We start from the raw sequence: 18,858 nt of genomic DNA, 5'->3' as shown, positions 1-18,858 counted from the left end.
GGCAGTCCTGGGCTGATCCATGTTTTTAGTCTAGTTCAGTAAATAACAATAGCTGTGACACTGAAATGCTCACACAGACACATTACATGCAGTAGTATTTATTTTTCCTCCATTCTACAAGCACTTGAGAACGAGACAGAAACCCACAGTAGGAAGAAAGATGAACCACAGTAACTTGTGCTGCGTTATCTGCTTTCAGCTAGAAAAGTGCTTTTTGTTACTACTACATTTTGTTACTACTACAAATGAGGTGGCTGCTTAGAGTACTGGATGGCATCTAGTGCTGCCCCAATGTCGCAGTTCTTGGTCTGCAGGAGCCGAGTGAGCCATCCACCCTCATCGGAGAAGCCCATGGAGAGCATCTGGGACAGGGACTCAATCAGGCGAGGGTCTGCTTCTGTGAAGAGAATAGTTTGGAGTTCAGCTATTTCATCTAATTGGAAAACCAGGCAAAGCTCTAATACCACTCTATGAGAAGACCTGCTTCTCCTTTGTCTCTCAGGAGTGCAGATGTTGGAGATAAACAATACATAACCAGAGCTAAGAGTACTGAGTCAGGCTCAGCTGGCCTTGCTCTGGGACTCAGTACTGCTGATCTCAGTTAAAAGGCCTTGAATACTGTTACTGGCTCCCATCAGGAAATGCTGCCCTAAAGCCACAGGATGTACTTGCCCACATCCTGCATTAAAAAGCTCTTGAGCAGTACACAGCAAGGACACGATTGAGGACAGCACCTTTTTCATGTTGCTCAAATGGCGTATTAGCCGAAGGTCAGATGTCTGGTTAAGACTTAGCCGCCCACTATCTCTAACAGAGTGCAAGAACTGCCAAACCTGCCGATGTCAGCAACAGGTTTAGCTGTAACTTACACGACCTTGGTTTGTGCCATCTCTAAAACAAGTCTGCTTGTGTCAGGACAAGTTGGCAGGTACCAAGTCAGAGTTACTCAGTTATGAAACCTGCGCACACTCTCCTACCTGGCGGGAGGTGTGGGTAGAGAGCAGCTTCTCGCAGCCCTGTAGGTCCTGGCTGGGGAGGATCCTGAGGCATATCCAGGGAGCTGGGACCGTCTGTGTCTGGCATCTGCAGAGACTGCAGTTCACCTGTGGAAGGATCCACTTCTTTGGATGATAAGTGGGTCCAGTCTTCCTCACCTCCCGATGAACTGCTAGACTCACTGTGTTCCTGAATTGGAAGGAAAAAAGGTCCAGATGCCATAATGGTTTCCAGGTAGGATGCACACTCCTACTATCTGTCTTTAATATAAAGAAATACATCCACAAGAAGTCCCACCACCTTTGCTGAAAACCTGTAAAAAGGTGCTGCATATCACTTAATCTGTTCTCATCTTAATATTCACTCCCACAGTGCATGTTAAATGATTATATTCAATTATTGTCATAGTTCCTGTACCTGGGAGTGGAAGTTGCCATCTTCCATTTGTGTGGGCACAGGATCTATCACCATGTCTTGTATCTGTTCTGCAACAACATTTACTTGTGTAGCAGAGTCTGTGTTATTCCAGTCTGCTTTGGTCTGACCGTTCTGGGTTGGAGCACTGCTGGTTGCCTCAGCATTGGTCTTCTCTTGGTTGGCAGAAGTGGGAGTCACTTTGCTTCTCTGTCCTCCGTGTTCCACATCGATATCAACTTCAATACCTAGAAATGCATTTGAGGTGGACCAAGTCTTAGCAATTTTTCCAAAGCACAGTCCTAAATGATCCTAAATGGATCAATCCTGCTCTATTCGGTCATCCTACAGTTTGTCACCTAACATGCAGGAATGAAAATGCAAAGCCTTCTTTAACAAAGAATAGCTAAACATCAAATAGTCACTTTCCTCTAAAGACAAGCCATGTATTTCAAGAGCCATGACTCTAGAAGTTTTATCTATGTCCACATAAGCCAGGCAGAATCCAGAGTCACCACTGACTTGAAGTTAGTGTTGCAGTGGTGACATGTTAATGAAATCTTTCCTCACCTTCTTTCAAAGAAAAGGTACTGAGTGGCTATTCTAAGCCTAAGCGTTATTAGTGTAAATTAAGCCTTTGAGGCTTAGTAGGCAGTTCCAAGACCAGTCACAACAGCTGACTGCTGCTCCTGTTAAACAGAGCTTTAAGCCAGTCTCAGGGATTGGTAACAAACTAAGTCACTTACCCAGGGGGCTCAGAAAAGCTGCAACACTCTCCCCAACATTCTTTAGGAAGGTGACATTGGGGTCCTGAGGTTGGCTGTTAGTAGAAGCTTCTAGAAAAACAATTTCTGTTAGCACACAGAAGCTCAGAGGGAAAGGGCACCTGCAGAGGGTGTGTCCCCACAGGAGCTTAGTGCTCATTCCTGTCACTCATATACTGCACAACAAAGCACTACAGAGACAAAAACTAACTCTGAGCTACCTCTGGAACACAAAACCAGTGTTAGCATTGTTAAGGCTCATTAACCATGCTGAAAGGCAGATCTGGAGTAGAACAGTGACATGCTTGACCTAGCAGCTCAGCTTGGTTGGGTTCCAGGTATTATATCTGCATCCTCATTGATTACACGGGCCCAAGCACACCTTAAAGTAATCATACTTTGTGCTGCAAGGTGCCAATTATTTCAAGCAAATTAGATTAGTTCTTATGTTTATTCTCCCACCCAGACTCTACCCTGTGCTGCAAAACCTCAGCTAGTCTGAGGCTCCACCACCACCTCGTCTACCAGGGCATCACCCCTTACCTTCTGCAGCAGGTGCACTGGGGGCTGCAGTGGTGGCTTCAGCTTGCTCAGAATTCTGGCAGGGAGCTGCAGGCCCAGGATACCCCCAGCAGTGCATCCACGGGAAGGGTGGAACACCATGGCGCATTTTACGGAGCCAGCGTCCTCGGGGGAGCCACTGTAGAGGGTAACATTCATGTGACACTGTTCACACAGCCACGTTCTGAGCAATTGAAATGTGTAACTTGAATGTGAGGAATCTCCCATTCATTACTTCCCCTCCCTAGATTTTGCTCACCTCAAATGGATTTAGCAGTGGGCTTTGGAACATCAGCATGTTGTGCTCCTTGTGCATTCCTTTCCCCTCACAGGTGCTGCACAGGTCATAGTCTGGACAGACACTGCACTTGAACCTGGTCCCCACCACGGGTCCCTCGCAGCCATCACAGATGACGTTGGGGTGCACCATGTTGCGGGGAGGCTCCTGGCTGCACTGTGAGCGGTGCTCCCGCTTGCACTCCTTTTTCTCTGTTAAGGAAAGCAAACTTTGCATCAAGAATAGGCTACTATTTGCAGGCTGGAAATCAGGCAGAGGATGAAGCACAAACAGCCCAGAGTAGTGTTGTCTTACTAGGTCAGTTTATTTTTACACTGGTTGTCAAACGTAAGCTGGGCTCAAGTAGGAGACCTTAAACCACGTGCCGAGGCATTTTGCAAAGATACCTGCTTCTGAAACCAAGCATGCCTTATCCTAAATATCTCTTGGCACGTTTATTTTGGATTAGTACTGCACAACCTCATTTGGCTTCTCATCCTACTTTCCCAAGCACTGCAAGAACAAAATGTTTCTGGAGAAGGAATTAGGAAGGTGGATGCCAGGAGGCATAACATGAGAATGGGGACAACAGGTGTGGCTCATTAGATGGACTGCAGATAAAGTTTGAGGGCATCTACCTGAACAGAAGGGACTAGGGAGCAACTATGCACTGAGAAAGTGGAATTAAGGTTAACATGTTGTTGTGAATATTTAAGATACCAGTGCTAGCTTAGTGTATCCAGGGAACCAGAATGAAAACAGTGGCTCTCACTGGACCAGCTGACAGGGCCAGGAGGAAACTTGTGGTCTGTTTCTCCCACCTCATCAGGGAAGATTCATGTTCTGTCATATTACACTGCCCTTTATTTAACCTCCCCCGCAGAGGCCGCAGCTTCCCCCAGGCCCTTGAGGACACGGGAAAGGGCCAGGGCTGGCTTCTCCCGTTTTGGGAGCGCTGCCAGGGAGCGCTGAGCGCTCAGCCGAGACCCGCCGTGCTCCCCGGAGCTGCGCCGACATACCTTTGATGTAAATACGGAAGACGCCATCCCGCACGTACGGCATCGCCAGCTCCAGCTCCTCGTCGGAGGAAAAAGCGATCAGGTCCCCGTCCTCATCTGGGAAGGGCGAAGCGCAGGATGAGGGGCGCGGTCGGGTGTCACGGGGGGTAACGGGGTACCCAGAGCCCTGTCACCCCCGGACACCCGCGGGGGCCCGCAGCAGGCCCTGTCCCACTCACCCTTGTAGTGCATGCGGAAGGCGGACGGCGGCCCGGCCCGCAGCAGCCCCTGGAAGAGCTCGCCGACGCGGTCATAGATGGCCCGGTAGCGGACGGGCGGCGGCAAGGTGAAGCGGCGGATCTCGCGGGCCGTCTCCTCCTTGCCCAGCAGGTAGGCTTTCACCGTCAGCGCCGCCATGGCTGTGGCGCAGCAGGAATTGCCGTCGGGAGCCGAACACACACACAGAGCCACGGGGCGGAGCGAGCGGCGGCGACAGCGGAACCGAGACCGCCGCTTTTATAGCGCCGCGGGGCGGGGCGGTGATCAGGCCACGCCCCAAACAGATCGCGCCTCAACATTAGATGCACAGACCACGCCCCCGTTATCCAGGCTCCGCCCCGCTCCCCTCAGGCCTGACGTGCTCCCGGGCCCGGTCCGGTTCGAGCCCATCCGGTGCCAAGGGCAAAGCGCTCCAGGCGCCTTTCCTGCCGCCGGGAAAACCTGTGGATACGTGCAAATGCCCGTGTTTGCTCCCTGCCCTGCTGCGACCCCGGGAGCAGCGCCTGTGCCCGGGTTTGCGCCCCGGGGCAGCGCCAGGCGGGTTTGGGGCCGCGGGGTTGTTGTGGTCACCAAAGCACCAGCGGGGCCTGGGCGACGGGGAGTGAGTGCGACATAGGGACCTTGTGGGTGGCCTCCGACACACACCGGTGGGGAAACACACACCACGGGGCAGCGCTGGGCTGATCGGGTCCCATCACACTGGGCAGTGGCCCACCGGGGCACTTGGCCATCCCGGCCCTTCTTGACCCTTCCGTCATGACAAGCAGGGCCAACTGGGCCAGGGGACAGCGGTGGGAGCCACGCGCCAGCCCTGCTCGTGCAGCACCCACCGGAGGGGTTGGCGTGCCCAGCGTGGCAGGAATTACTCTTCCCCGAACGCCGTGTTTCAGAAGTGGGGGTTAAAAATAAAGACATTGGTGTAAACACAGCTGACATTGAGGAGGATGTGCTGTGGCCTTTCCAAGCTGGTTGGCAGCAGTATTTTTTTTGCAGATCAGATAGTTGACAGGCTTCTTAATCTGGCCACAGGAGGGTTCAGCTGGCAGAACACACCGTCTGTGCTGGCCAAGCATAATTAAATAATGATGGATCAATGATTATTAGGTTCCTTGTTGGTGTTAATTTCCTCTCACCCAAGGGCCTGACCACTATGACTCTTGGTGCTGTATTTCTTGGTTTAAGATATTAAGAACTTAAGAGAAACTGTGTCATGATTTATCGTCTTCTGTAATCAAGAGAAGCATAAATTTTAATTTTCATGATGGGAAACTAATTTATTTCTTGACCTAAAATATACATGTTAAAACACTTGGTCTTTCAGGTGCAGACATTTTTGGCATGTGTGTGGCAATGTTGAAATAGAGCCCTTTCCTGGAAAATGGTATTTACAGTGGAAAATTTGCCCCTTTTAAGTTAAAATGTTTTCTAGAAAATTCAATTTCTAGGTATGACATGGCTAAAATTTCAACCATGTGGCACTGGGTTAAAGTTTAAACACAAGAAGACTCAGGTATAAGCATGGATGATGCTGTGTAGGAAATGATTCAGCAGCTTTTATGGAGGGAAATATTGAAAGGTTTGGGCAGGCAGCAAAGCTGTATTGCGCTCACCTTCCCTTTTGCTTGATTGCTGTGTGTATCCTTATGTCTGAAAGCTGATGACTTGACATTTTTGGATTATGTTTTTTCTCCATAAAATCTGGTGTGGCACCAGCAGCAGCACAACATGCAGTACAGGACACTGCCAGTGTTAGATCTGCCTCACCAAGCAGCACCTCCCACATGTCCATCTCATGTTCCGTTTCTGAGGAGCCCAAGGGCCACTTTTGGTCTCTTCTATAAAGCAGAGACTAATATTTTGAGACCCAGCTCCAGCACATTCATTCTCTAGGTTCCAAGTTGCTGCTGTCCCAGACACCACCAATTCCTATTCCCTTCTCCATGCCTGCCTGTGTTTGAGGGGTGTTTGAGGCACGAGGGGTTGTCCTCAACTTGCTGGGTCTTTTCAAGTCAGTCTGTCTCCAGGTCAATTGATTGTTGCATTTATAATTACCAAGCAATGCGCTAAAGTAAAATCAGAAATCTGAGTTTTCCTCTGTGTCCACTTTAATCCACTTCTCCTGGTGGCACATGCTGAGTCAGGCTCCTGATTTCTGGTTGTGACATCATGCACTTTTGTTACAAAACATACGGAAAACAGGCTTTCACCAGTCTGTTGTTGGCTTACCTCACCGATCACGGGACGGGGGTGAGTCAGTGAGTCTCCTCCTCCTCCTCGAGGTCGGGGATTTCCTCCCAGCAAGCCCTTCTCCAGCTCAGACCTCGCCCTCCCCATTACCTCCAGCCCTGGGATTTCCCTCTGGCCAATTCCTCAGCCCCCCGGAGAGGCCATGTGAGGAGCTGTGCTGTATTCCCAGATCCACTTGAGAGAAGTTTCTCCCTCTGTGTGCAAGTGGATCTGGATTTTAGCATTCTCAGTGAAGCAATGCCTGTGTGGATATTTTCTTGTAATTCCTTAGGAATCCCATAGCAGCACAGCAACCCCTGCCCAAAAAGTGGCTTGTTGGCCCCAGGTTTGCTGTTATTTTGCTACATCAGCTTTGCAGATGGATGTAGCAAAGTAACAGAAAAGGGGGCTGGAAAAAAGCTGTTACAGTTTAAAAATTCAAGTTGGAAAGGAAAGGCTTAAAAGGGAGCAATTAGCATCCCTTCAATTCTCTGCTTTCTCTCTACACCCACTTCTGCTGGGAAATGTTTAAAAATATTTGATAAGTTTTTTATTCCAAGGGCACAATCCCCAGAAGTACTCCTTATGTCCAAACTTTGCATGTTTGCAGTAAAGCCCTGGAGGGAAGTAGGTGGGCTGGAGGAGGGGGATGTCCAATCTTTTCCTTGCTTGCAAACCACAGAAGAGGTTGATGAGGATTTTCCAGAGGAAATTTCCCCCAAATAATTTTTCCAGCCTGAAGGTCCCATCACTGTCCCAGCAGTCCTGGTGAGATATTCACCGAAACTGCAGGAAGAATGAAAACCCTCCAACAACATTCTTAATTTTAGAGAGTCAAGGCATTACCTTATTATCTGGCCAGGATGTACCACAGAAATAATCTCATCCACACATGGCCCAGTCATCCCATGACACATGACTTTTACCAGATTTTTTAGATATTTTTTACAGTCAAAATACATAGAAATGTATTGGGTCAGTGTTCATTGGTCCAAAGTTGAGCAAACCCCCAGTATTCAGTTTCTCATTGGATTCGAATCTCCTCGCCTCTAATGTTAATTAGGTCTTCTTTCTTATCTCTCTTTTCCCATACCAGATGTCTCTGACCAGCCAGGGGTGTTGTTTGGAGCTGATGTTCTGTTAATGGCCACTGGTAGCCCTTTATTTTTGGGTTTCTCCCAGTCTGTTGATACGGTGAGTTCATCAGACCTCACCTTGTAGAAAAATGCCCTGGAAAGAAACTTCAAATTCCTTTTCCCCGGGGTAAAGACAAACAAAACCTTTGACTAAATTATAGAAAAATTTTAAACTGGTATATTTTCCAACAAGATAGGGAGAGTTTGGCCCCTGTGCCCGCCTGCTTCTGGAAGGACAGTGCCTGGTGATCAGGGACAGTGCAGGTGCTCTTCGGGCTGCTCCAGGTGCTCCATCCGCACACTGCGATCCCACATACTCCTTCCAGAGGCTTCTGGAGAGGTGCAGGATATCCCAGACATATCGGGTCGGACGGTGGTGACTCAGCCCTGTCCCATGACTGCTTCTCTCCTCCTCTAGCACAGTGAAAGCACTATTCATGCCTCGGAAGCAGAAGCCCTCCTTCCTCATTGGCACAGGCGGAGCAGAAAGCCGAGCAGGAAGTTTTTTGCTGTCTCATTTTTGAGGCTGAGCTTTTCTGAAGTTTAGCTGTGCCACGTCAGGTGTTTACACAGGCTCAGCAGCGTTTCTCACTGCTGTGACATGAAACTTAAGCGTTTCTCACTGCTGTGACATGAAACTTAAGGGCAGAAAACTCTGGGATGTTTTTTTCACTGAGACAGGGGAGCAGATAGGGAGAACGGGTGGAGAGCAGGCAAAAGGTACAAGCACACTATGGGTGTCATGCAATTCCATAAGGATTTTATGTTCCTGAAGCTGAGAAAGAACTTTTTGCAACCTACACGAATTGCCTGAGGCGAATGTTGCTTTGAGAACCTGATTTGTAGCTTTTGCCCTGAATTAAAGCATCAACTTGTCAACACACTGAAGGGAAAGCACCCTGTTGTCATCTTCCTCTCTCACGGCTGAGGAGATTTGGAAACATTTATATAGCAAAATTTATACAGTGAAACAAGCCCTGGTGTTGTTTGAACACGGTCTATAAAACACATATGAAAACCACACAGTCTATAAAACACATAGAAAATAAAATTGTTTTGTTTCTTGCATAAAGCAGCCTGGGAAAGTCCAAGCCTGAAGATTGGCCAAACTGCAGATCCAAGCTCTTTAGAGCACTAGATGAAATCAGCTATAAATCTGGATTACATTTTCTACCTAGACCTAATAAAAGTTTTCTTTTTGTAGTTTTTGTAATGGCCTCAGGATCTGTGGATTGCTATGGGAGTGCTTCCCATGGAGGACACTCATTTCTGCAGCATGCTCAGCACTGCCAACATCAGCTGTTCAAAGATCATGAGATCATCTTAAAAAAACACCATCTTCTCTCTCTTCATTTGCTTCTGGGGGTTTGGGTCTCTGCAGTTCACATTTCAATCTTTGCTCTGCAAAAGGACCAAAGCTCAAAATTTGATCAAAATTTGATCAAAACTTTAAATACAGAATAAAATCCGATATTGGGATAAGAGGGATAGACTTCAAGAATAAAAAGGACCTTTGCAGGTTTGAGAGAAAAATGGCAGGTGCAGCAATTTGGCTTAGTCCCTCATTTTTTCCAAGAGATCCCAAGATTTTTATCATGAGAGGGTGGTATAAAGCTCATTAATTTCTTCAGACTTTTATGAAGACAAAGTATAACAGCAGAAATTAGATTAAACTTTATCCTCGGGAAAGAGTCTAATTAATTGTCTTGGAGAAATTATTAATGATCCTCTGTTCTCTTCCACTCCAGACACACCACTTACCCCAAGTGGTGGGAGCATTTTGCACCTCGGAAAATAAACAGCCAACATCGAATGCACTAAAATGTGTCATGTTCTTTCTGCCAACCCTCTGCTGGCAGCAGGATTTCACACCCCTTCCCCACCAGCAGCTCTTACTTGTCTGCCACCTCTGGGGGTGTTTTATATTAATTCCTGTGAACTTGCTGTTGGCTCCTGGGTTTGACACGTGGGTTTGAGGTGAGCACTCAAGTGAGCTGGGTGGGACAGAGCCCTGGGCTTGTACTCTTTGCTGTGATGTGCAGCTGCTGTTGCTGCTGTGGTGGAGCCCTTGCTGGCAATGGTGTGCTGGGCTGGGGGCTGAGCCTGGGAATGTGGGAGCTCACCATGGAGCTGGACAAGTGCTCCAGGGCTCCAGTGCCCTGAGACGTGGGAGCTGCTGCTGCCTCATGTTCTGATGGAGATGGTTGCTTGGGTAATGCTTTGTAAAATCCAGGTCAGGATGCACAGGTCCAGCCCCATCTCTGTTTTTTTTATCAGCACTCCCAAGACTTCTGCTCAGGGCGTTTGCCTGCTCAGGTATGTGCCCGGTGTGGGCAGGAGTTTGTACTGGGGCCCTGTGGGTCCTCCCTGGCTTCTGCCAGTGGAGGGAGGCAGAAACTTTTGATGCTGTCCAAAGGGCTCCCTCTGCCGATTTCCTTCTCGGATTTTCCAACCAGCGGGTGAGGCCATTTCAAGATTTGAAAAACGTGGTTTTATTTCATGAACTGGACAAGATTCTGAGGATGCAGTTGGACAAGACCATTACCTGCAGAAATGGGCGACCTGTGCTTTGCCTCATGCATGTGCATAGCCCTGAACGAGGCACCCAGAGCCTCAGTGTGTCACCCAGAGCCTCAGTGTGTCACTCAGAGCCCCTCGAGGCAGCCCCTGCACCCTCCTGGGTGCTTGGCTCCCTTCACTGCTCACCTTTCCAGAAGGAAACAGAACAGAGACCTGAGGACCCATTTCCCAGATTTTCCTGTTTCAGGAGAATTCCCATTTCTGCTGGAGTGCTGCTAGGAGGAGATGTGCCCATGGAGGGCATCTGGCTCCCAACTCATCCCTGCCTGCCACCTGGGACTGTTCTGGGGCTGTATCCAAGCATTGCCAAGCACCTGCATTGCCACTCCTGCCTCTGGCACGGGCACACGCCTTTCTGTGCATTGCACCCTGATTGAAGCAAATACTTCAAGCAGCAGACTTTGATCACTGGAAGCCAGTCCTACAATATTTACACGTCTGGGAAATATTTACTCACCAAAAAGCTCGGGGGAATGGAAGATGACAACTTTCACTCGTTCAGGAATTATGTACCCATGTACAGGGCACCTGAGCTGCCTGACCTCATGCACGCCCACAGAAACAAGTTCAGATGATGAAGGCAAATAAATGCCTGTGGAGCCTGACCTCACTGCACTGTGTATAATGAAATAAACTGGACCCATTAACAGAAGAAGACAGAAGCAAAATAATTTTTAAAATCTGATTTCTTCTGTCCTTCACCCAGGCAAAAAGAGCTTGAGGTCATAACCCGTGAATGACAGGTCCTTTGGAAGAGGGATAATGTCCTTCCAGGCAGCAGCTTCCATTTGTGATATTCAGCTGGCATTGATTTTCTCTCAATAAATATTGGATGCTGTTTCCTTAACCAAGATGAAACACTTCTGTGGGAATGGCAGCGAGGATACACTGCATGACTCCTGGGGCTGCTGTCCCCAGTCTCATCCTGCACCCCCAGTTGTGCACACCCCATGGGGACATCCCTGTGCACAGGGGCTGAGCACACACTCCATCCAGGGGCACCCACCTGTGACACCCCAAGGATCGGGCCATTCCCGGGGGTCCATGTGCAGGCATGTGTGTCACCCTGGCACACCACAGGTACATGCACACCCCCACACACTGCAGACAGATGGGCCAAGGCACTTGTTCACACACACAGAGACATATGGACACAGAGAGACACATGGATGCAGGCACGTATATACACACACACACGTACACAGACACACGTGCACAGACCCACACAGGCACCCACAGATGTATCTGTATCTTTGTAGGGACATATGGATGGGCACGAGGAGGCAGGCATGCACTGACAGGAATAAGCCACGGATACAGGTAGGTACATTTATGCATGTAACTCATGAATGTGCACTCTTGCACACACACATGCACATGTGCATGCACACGTACACACACATACACATGTACACGGACACAGAGGGACACATATACATACACACACATAGGTGCACACACACACATTTGTACACACACACGTAATCTCAGACGCAATCTCACATACACACACAGTCACACGCTCAGACACAGATGCACACACACATAGACAGACACAAGCAGACACACACTCTCACTCACTCACTCGCTCACTTGCTCTCACACACACTCACTCACTCTCCCCGCCCCTCTGCAGTCCCTCATTCCCCCGCACGGGGGCGCGCTTCGCTCGCTGCCGCCCCGCCCTTCCCCGACCCCGCCCTTCCCCGGGCCCCGCCCCTGCCCCGCCCTTCTCCCTGCCCCGCCCCTGTCCCGCTCCCGCCCCGCCCCGCCCGCCCGCCCGGCGGGCCCGGCGCGGGCGCTGCGTGCGGGCGGTGCGGGCGGTGCGCCCCGCTCCGCTCCCGCTCTCCGCTCCGCGCTCCCCCGCTCCGCTCCGCCGGGGCCCTCGGGGCCGCCGAGGCCGCGCCGCGCCCGGGACATGCGGCCGCCCCCGCCGGCGAGGAGGCGATGAGGCTCCGCAGCGGCACGGCGCTCACGCTGCTGCTCGGCTGCCTGTGCGCGCTGCTCTCGCTCTCCTGGTACGGCGCCTTCGGCGGGCACAAAGGTAAGGGGGGCTCGGCCGCCGCCCCGCCGCCGGGGAGGGGGCGCGGGGGCTCCGCGGGTCGGGCCCGCCTGGACCCCGGGGCTGCGCTGGGATGCAGACCCGGTGAGCATCCTGCGGGACCTGGGGGATCCCGGAGGGCAGGATCCTGCTGGAGCCCCCGGGGTGCGGACTCGGCGGGATTCTGTGCGCTTCTGGCCCCGTGGTAGCCCCTGGCCACCACGGGACCGCGACCTGTGGGACCCCTGGGGCGACTGCTCGTGCCCGTGCCCGGCTGGGCGGGACGTGCCCCAGCCGGGGGTCCCTGCTCGTCCCCCAGACGTACTGTGGCCAGGGGTGCCCACGGAGGGTGGGGGGGCTGTGGGGCGATGGGTGAGCTGCTGTCCGGGTCGGGGTGCGCTGGGCTTGGCTTTGGTGATGTGCTTCTTTGCACCCCCGTGTTTATGGCCAAAACCTTCATGGGGGATAGCAGCAAATCTGCATGAAAAGGTGGTGGTGCCAGCAACTGGGGTGAGCCCTCAGATGCTGGGGGTTCTTTGGGCAAACTGCGAAGGGGAGATCTGAGCATCTCTGCCTTCCCTGCATGCCTCTCTTGTGGCTCAGTGCTGAGTCCAGTAACTTCAGTGGATGTGGGACAGGTGTGAGGGCTGCAGCTTCAGCACACAAGTGTTGGTGCTGGCTTTGCATTGAGTAGGTGGCTGCAGAGCAGAGGTGCAGGGTCCTGTCCCACCGAGGCTGTGGAGGAATCCTGTGCAGGTGTTGCAGAGATGCTCGCTGCTGGTTATTCCTGACAACACAATAGTTGCTTTTCCCTACCCAGTCTCTCTCTCAACCAGTGCAGTGGACTTATCCTGGCCTGGAGGATAGTTCTCACAATTGAGTTGCTTGTGAACTGTGCATCTGTACTGTGTGCAACGTCCTACACCTGTGGTAATTGCTCAGCTCTTCCAGTTCCTGTACTTTTAGAGGTCGTTAAAGGTGTGTGGTCTGACCAGCCAGCCCTTGACTCTCTCCTCCCACTTGCCATATAAGCGTCTCTTCCTGCTACAGGTGAGAAGCATCTTTTGCTGAACATAAGCTGGGACTTGATGGATTTGCAATCCTGTTGCACACTATGTACCATCACGAGGTGCAGGCTGTGCTTGGTGCAAGGCTGGCATCAGGGCTGGGGCAGCTTGAGGGAAAGGTTTTTTTGGCTCTGATGGGCAGGATGACATGAGCCCATCTAGCCCCTTCCCTGGCAGCAGGGCAGGAGCACCTGGGATGTGCCATTTTCTCCTGGCAGCTGCGGGTGTCTGACAGGTGGCTGCTTGGACTGCTCTGCCTCATTCATGACTGAAGGCTCTCCTGTTGTGCTGCTAAGGTGGTTTAAATCCCACCGGAGCTGCCTCCTGCGGAGGTTTGGGTGACAGGCGTTTGCAGTGCGGGGTTGCTGCCACGGTGCTGGTGGATTGGTTTGTTTCTGCTGGTGAGATTTTTAACTGGCCAAAATGTTTGCATTGGCAGGTGCTGGTGCTGTGTGCTGCTTTCAGACAGAAGTGCTAGACCACAGCAGTTGTGCAGGGGAACAGGAACTCTCTGAGAGCTGCCCTGTGCTTACCACTGAGCGGTGGCTTTGCTTGCAGCTCCGTCTCATAAATAAAGCAAAAGCAGTGTGCAGTGCTGTGTGGGCTCCTGCTTTCAGAAGCAGGGTGGCCAACCCCACTAGGCAGTCTGTGCTGTGTTGTCCTTTGACACACTTTTATTGTTTATCGAGCAGCTTTTCCATGTGGCTTATGCCCAGATAACAACCTCGGGTACCACTGTCCCTGTCCTTCTCAGCAGGACCCTCCCCGGGATGTGCGTTTTCCTCCGGCAGCAACAGATTGCCAGCTGCACACGGCGATGGCTACAACAGGTCACAGACAGCACGGGCTGGCTGTGTCAGCACAGCAGCTTTCCGGCTATTATGGTCATTTACGTATCAGGCCGTTATTCAATACAGAGCAGGAGAAGACCTTGAGAGGTCATTCAGTCCATCTCCTGCCCTCCGCAGGATTGCTGATAACCAGCCCCTTCCTGATAGATGTTTGTCATGTTCGTTCTTAAAAACCTCTGATGACAGGGAGTCCTAAGCTCCCCAGACAATCTGTTTGACATTTAGCAGCCCTCATACTAGGTTTTTCTTATGATTCGTACAGAAATGTCTTTTTCTTCAGTTTAGTTTCGGGATTGTTCTTTTTTCCATTTGTTGAGTACAGGCAGAAAAGTTCCTTCTGTCCTTCCTTGCAGCAGCCCAGTAGATATTTGGAAGTTGCTACTGTTTCCCTTTCTCATATAGATTAAACCACACTGGTTCCTTTGATCACTCTTTTTTAGGTCACGTATTTGTGTTCTGCAGTTGCTCTTGTTACTCTCTTCTGGACCATCATCCTTGCTTAGGAGTGATATTTAACCTGGGATAAAGGGCTGAAGTTGCTGCTGTATTTTTGCTCAGAAGAATAAGGGATTACTTTGGATCTTTTACAAGCAATGATCCTGTTTATCCGTCTCACTCTGTGTGCTTTTCACTTTTGTCATAGGTGACTCATGTTTATTTTTTTTATGCCATCAACCCTTCAGCTATTCCTCCCCATAACTTTTCCTGCTTTTCACTCCTTATCTTGTGTTTGCCTGGTTAATTATTCTTACCAAATTGCATTACCTCATGCTCGTCCTTGTTGAACAGCATCCTTTTTTTTTTTTTTTCTCAGACTGCTTCTTCTAAAGTGTCAGGATTGCTTTGAATTCTGATCTTGTCCTCCTGCATGCTTGCAGTACCTCTCAGCTTAGTGTAGCCTTCCAGAGCAATCAGCCTGTTCTCTCTGCTGTCCACCAAGTTGTAGATGAAAACACCAGTTGGTGCTGGATCTGGGATGGGTTCCACTGGAAGATGCTTCGGTAGGGTTCTCCCAGTCTGTGCTCAAAGAGCAGTGCCCCATTCACTCGTGCTCTTCCCAGGCATGGTCATCCCACCTCGAGGCAGCTCAGGCCAATCCCTGTATCCCTGGCTATGCTATGGGCACATCCCATCAGACAATATCAGAGGTCTCTGAAATTTTTGTTTCCTCTCCCCTTCGTGCAAGTCCTGGCACTTGCTCACAGAAAGAAATATGATGTGATTTGTTCTTGATTAGCAGAGGTTATCCCTTGCTCAAGTTCTCCTTGTCTTCTGAGCACTGAAGTTAAGCTGATTATTCTATAATTTCCTGCTTCCTTATTCCCATCCCTGTATTTTTCAAAGGTAGGCTTTGTGTTTGCCAGTTCTCTGTAACATCAGTCATCCCCTGTGAGTGACTGGAGACAATTCCCAGAGCTGCTGATGTCGTTGAGTTCTGGAGAAGTCTGGCAAGGTGTCCTCATTGCCTCCAGTGGGGAATAATATGATATTAAAACACATGTAATGCCTTGCAGAGTCTGCTTGTCTTCCCACTCTGTGTTGGGAGGACAAAACAATTAATTGAAAGAAAATAAACCAGAACAAACCATCTCTAGAGCTGCTTTTCTGAGATCAGCTCAGGGCTTGTTTACCTGCTAATGGCCTTCTGCTGTGCTGTGGTTATTAGTAAAGTTTTGACCTCATGGTCTGCAAAAACAGACGCTGCCTCTTTCCAATTATAAACAGGGTTTGAAATAGTCTGCTGGAGTGGGAAGAGAAGGGCAGCCTCAAATAGCACAGCCACTCACCCAGGCAGCCGGTGTCCAGCATCACGGGCTGCTCGGAGGTGGGCCACGTGCTGTGCCTCACGGTGGTGGGTGTCTCGGCCAAACTCTGGTATTATCTTTGCTGGTTTTAGATGTAAATATGGTTTAACTTCGTAAAACAGTGAGCTGCCATGCAGAAAGCTCTTTTGTAACCTGGTGTCAGGTGTTGGACATGTAGGGTTTAACTGTGGAGGATCACACAAACCTTCGGGAAGGTGCAGGCAGGCTTGAGTGTTGATGTGCCCAATGTGGACTCCAGGGGGTTCAGGGCTTACTGAGGGATCAGTAAAACCAAGAAGGTTTCATAACTTTAGACGAGTCACAAATACTCATGAGATGAAGGCAAACAACTTAACCTACCTGCAATTAAATTGTTGTGTGTTTTTCATTTCCAATGGTGAAAACTGTGTGCACAGCTCCTTGAAGGACTCACCTCTCAATATCCCGGGTGGGTGCTTTGGTGCAGCTCTGAGCGCAGGATCTTTCCCTTGACTTGTGGCCATGGTGAGGAGCAGGATGCTGGGTTTGGTGGCTGTGGGGCACTGCCTGCAGTATGGATATTGCTCTGGTGCAGCAGGGAGAGCTCAGGCAGTGTCTCTGTAAGGAAATTCCACTCATGCAGTGCCGCGCACGGCGGGATGCTCCACTCGCTGGGGTGTCCTTTGTGGGAATCAAACTTTGTCCCCGAGGGATGTTCCTCTGAGTGTGTTTACAAAGTCTTCTTCTATAGTGCATAAAAGCCGTGAAGGCTAATCCGCTCTGGAAGCAGCAGAGTCAAAGCTTGATACAGTTAAATATGAGCCGTGTCCTGCGGCATGGGGGGTTCCCGCTGCTTTTCCATTTCTGTTGCCTGCACCAGCTTGACTTCAGGATTTTGTAGTTTCTTTGAGGTCTTGTGCACTGCCTGCAGCGAGATGGATACGAGTGAAAGCCCTAGATTGAGCTGGGGTCACTTCATTGCAACCCTTGCAAGCGTTTCCCAGGAGGAGAGATGCCAACAGGAGACCCAGCGAGTGCTTCTGAGGGCTGAGGAGGTGCAGGCAAGGACCTGGCTAGGGAAACATGGAGTTTAGAAATATGGCATTAAAATGCATGGGGAATAAAAAGGTGTGCAGAGCATTTCTGAGAGACTTTACATGGCCTGGGTGGTGCTCAGCAGACATTGTGTGAAATTGGTGGCTGGAATGCAGCAGCATTTGCAAAATTATCCCACCTGTGACTTGAACAAATTTATCCCAAGAGCAAGGTACACTGTGCAATCTGTTTATAGGCACTTATCAAAATAAGTTGTTCATTGTCTGGAGACACCTATATTTCTGGTTTTATTTCTTTGCAGTTTTTTTTAGTTCTTTTAACAGGACTCCTGACCTGTATTGTGTGTGCACTTGCTGTGTCCCATTGCTGCCCCCACAGTAAGAGCTGTGGTTCTGTAATGGAGTTGAAGTTACAATGACTTTCTCCTGACCTGTGTTCTTCAGCACAGGCTTGGATTCGTGTCCTTGCTATGCCGTGTCCCTCCCAGTCTTGGAAAAGTTGACTGGCTGGTTTCATGCCTCAGTTCCCATCTGCTCTCTGGGGACAGTGACATCTCCTGTCACAGGGCTTTGGAGGACACAGCCACGCTTCTGTGACAGCAGGGTCTGTGTCAGCGTGTAGGAGAGGAGCAGTCAGAGCTTAACACACACACCCCCAGTTACATCAAGTACTTCTCTTGGTTTACTTCTGTTGCAGAACAAAACTCATTTGTGATTCCCTTTGATTCATCTAAAACAAATCATTGATTTGCACTTATATCCTGAATGTTCATTGATTATTCACTTAGTGTTTAATGTAAAACACATCTATAGCTGGCTAGTTTAAGTGAAGCTGCCAGTCATCTCTAGAAAGCCTTGAAGCCACTAAGTGCTGGAAGAATTGCTTTAGCAATAGATGGGCAAGGCTGCTGCGAGTAGGCTTGGGTTATCCGTGGTTCTCTCTGTTCACAAAACCCAAAACAGTCACAAAAGGACCAGTTTCTCTGTTCATGGTATAAAGAAACACAAATATCCATTCTGAGGTGCCTGGCTCAGCACAGGGATCCATAGCCAGCAGGACTTCGAAGGAAACCCTTGAGGCTGAGCCACCTGCGTAGAAATACTTGGAAATTATGTTTAATGCTCCAGGTGAAGATTTTCCATATCATTATCGTGTCAATTCTAATGCTGAAGTTTCCTTTTTCATGAGACAAATACCAAGAGGTTGGGAGATTGGGTGGGTGAAGAAGGCTGCTGTGGTGGCAGAACTCACTGGGCAAATTAAAGGATTATGGAAAGTATTAAAATAATCAAAGAGCTTCAGCAGGGGTGGGCAGGTTAGCACAGTTAGGAGAAGAGGTTTTTCAGTGAGGCCTGATCAAGCATCTGCTTAGCAGCTTCCTGATGCAGTCAGAGGATTGTTGTCTTTGATGGAGGGAAATAAATTTTTCCTGTCTTTTCCATTTTAATTGCAGTGTAGAGGGCTTTTTATTCAGCAGTGCCCTTCTTGGGTTTATTTTCAAGATCAACGTCGCGCTTCCCTTGCAAAGCAGGACTGTCTGGGAGTGGCAGATTCCTGTATTAAATAATCTCTTTCTGCATTAATTGTGTCACTGGCCAACTCTCCTTCTGTTTTTGTCCCGGTGTCAAGTCACATTTGAGTCTCCAGGATCAGTGCATTAGCATGGATGGATCTCTGATGCACAGAGATGGCTCTGTAACTCCATCCTCCCTCCTGCCTGCCCCTGCCTTGGAGTGACTCTCCAGTATTTAAATATTCCATCCCTCTTGTGCTACGTACAGGATAAATACTTACCTAAGGGTTAATCTGTATTTTGAAGTGACTAGGC

The 18,858-nt window shown here is 49.8% G+C and overlaps 2 protein-coding genes across 3 annotated transcripts in view; one reads left to right on the top strand and one right to left on the bottom strand.

Moving 5' to 3' along the window:
• Positions 1-82: 82 nt before the first annotated feature.
• On the bottom strand, positions 83-4,520 carry SQSTM1 (sequestosome 1). Of its 2 annotated transcripts, XM_085073685.1 has the most exons (8): positions 4,250-4,520; positions 4,032-4,127; positions 2,995-3,224; positions 2,718-2,874; positions 2,157-2,246; positions 1,414-1,658; positions 978-1,185; positions 83-397 (listed from the first exon to the last, which is right to left on the bottom strand). In XM_085073685.1, the coding sequence occupies exons 1-8, from the start codon at positions 4,425-4,427 to the stop codon at positions 240-242; spliced, it is 1,362 nt and encodes a 453-aa protein (XP_084929811.1). In that variant the 5' UTR covers positions 4,428-4,520; the 3' UTR covers positions 83-239. The 2 variants fall into 2 exon arrangements, with proteins under 2 accessions (XP_084929811.1, XP_084929812.1); XM_085073686.1 differs by lacking the exon at positions 2,157-2,246.
• Positions 4,521-12,004: 7,484 nt separating this feature from the next.
• MGAT4B (alpha-1,3-mannosyl-glycoprotein 4-beta-N-acetylglucosaminyltransferase B) overlaps positions 12,005-18,858 on the top strand; it is a 50,243-nt gene continuing 43,389 nt past the window's right edge. Inside the window, exon 1 of the mRNA XM_085073681.1 lies at positions 12,005-12,275. Within this exon, the coding sequence (XP_084929807.1) occupies positions 12,179-12,275 (97 nt within the window). The 5' untranslated portion in view covers positions 12,005-12,178. The remainder of the gene's footprint in view (positions 12,276-18,858) is intronic.

Source organism: Lichenostomus cassidix, chromosome 13, assembly GCF_008360975.1.
Source record: "Lichenostomus cassidix isolate B80296 chromosome 13, HeHo_3.0, whole genome shotgun sequence".
Lineage (NCBI taxonomy): Eukaryota > Metazoa > Chordata > Aves > Passeriformes > Meliphagidae > Lichenostomus > Lichenostomus cassidix.
Note: the sequence above shows the minus strand (reverse complement) of the source record. Positions and strands in the feature narration are given on the sequence as shown.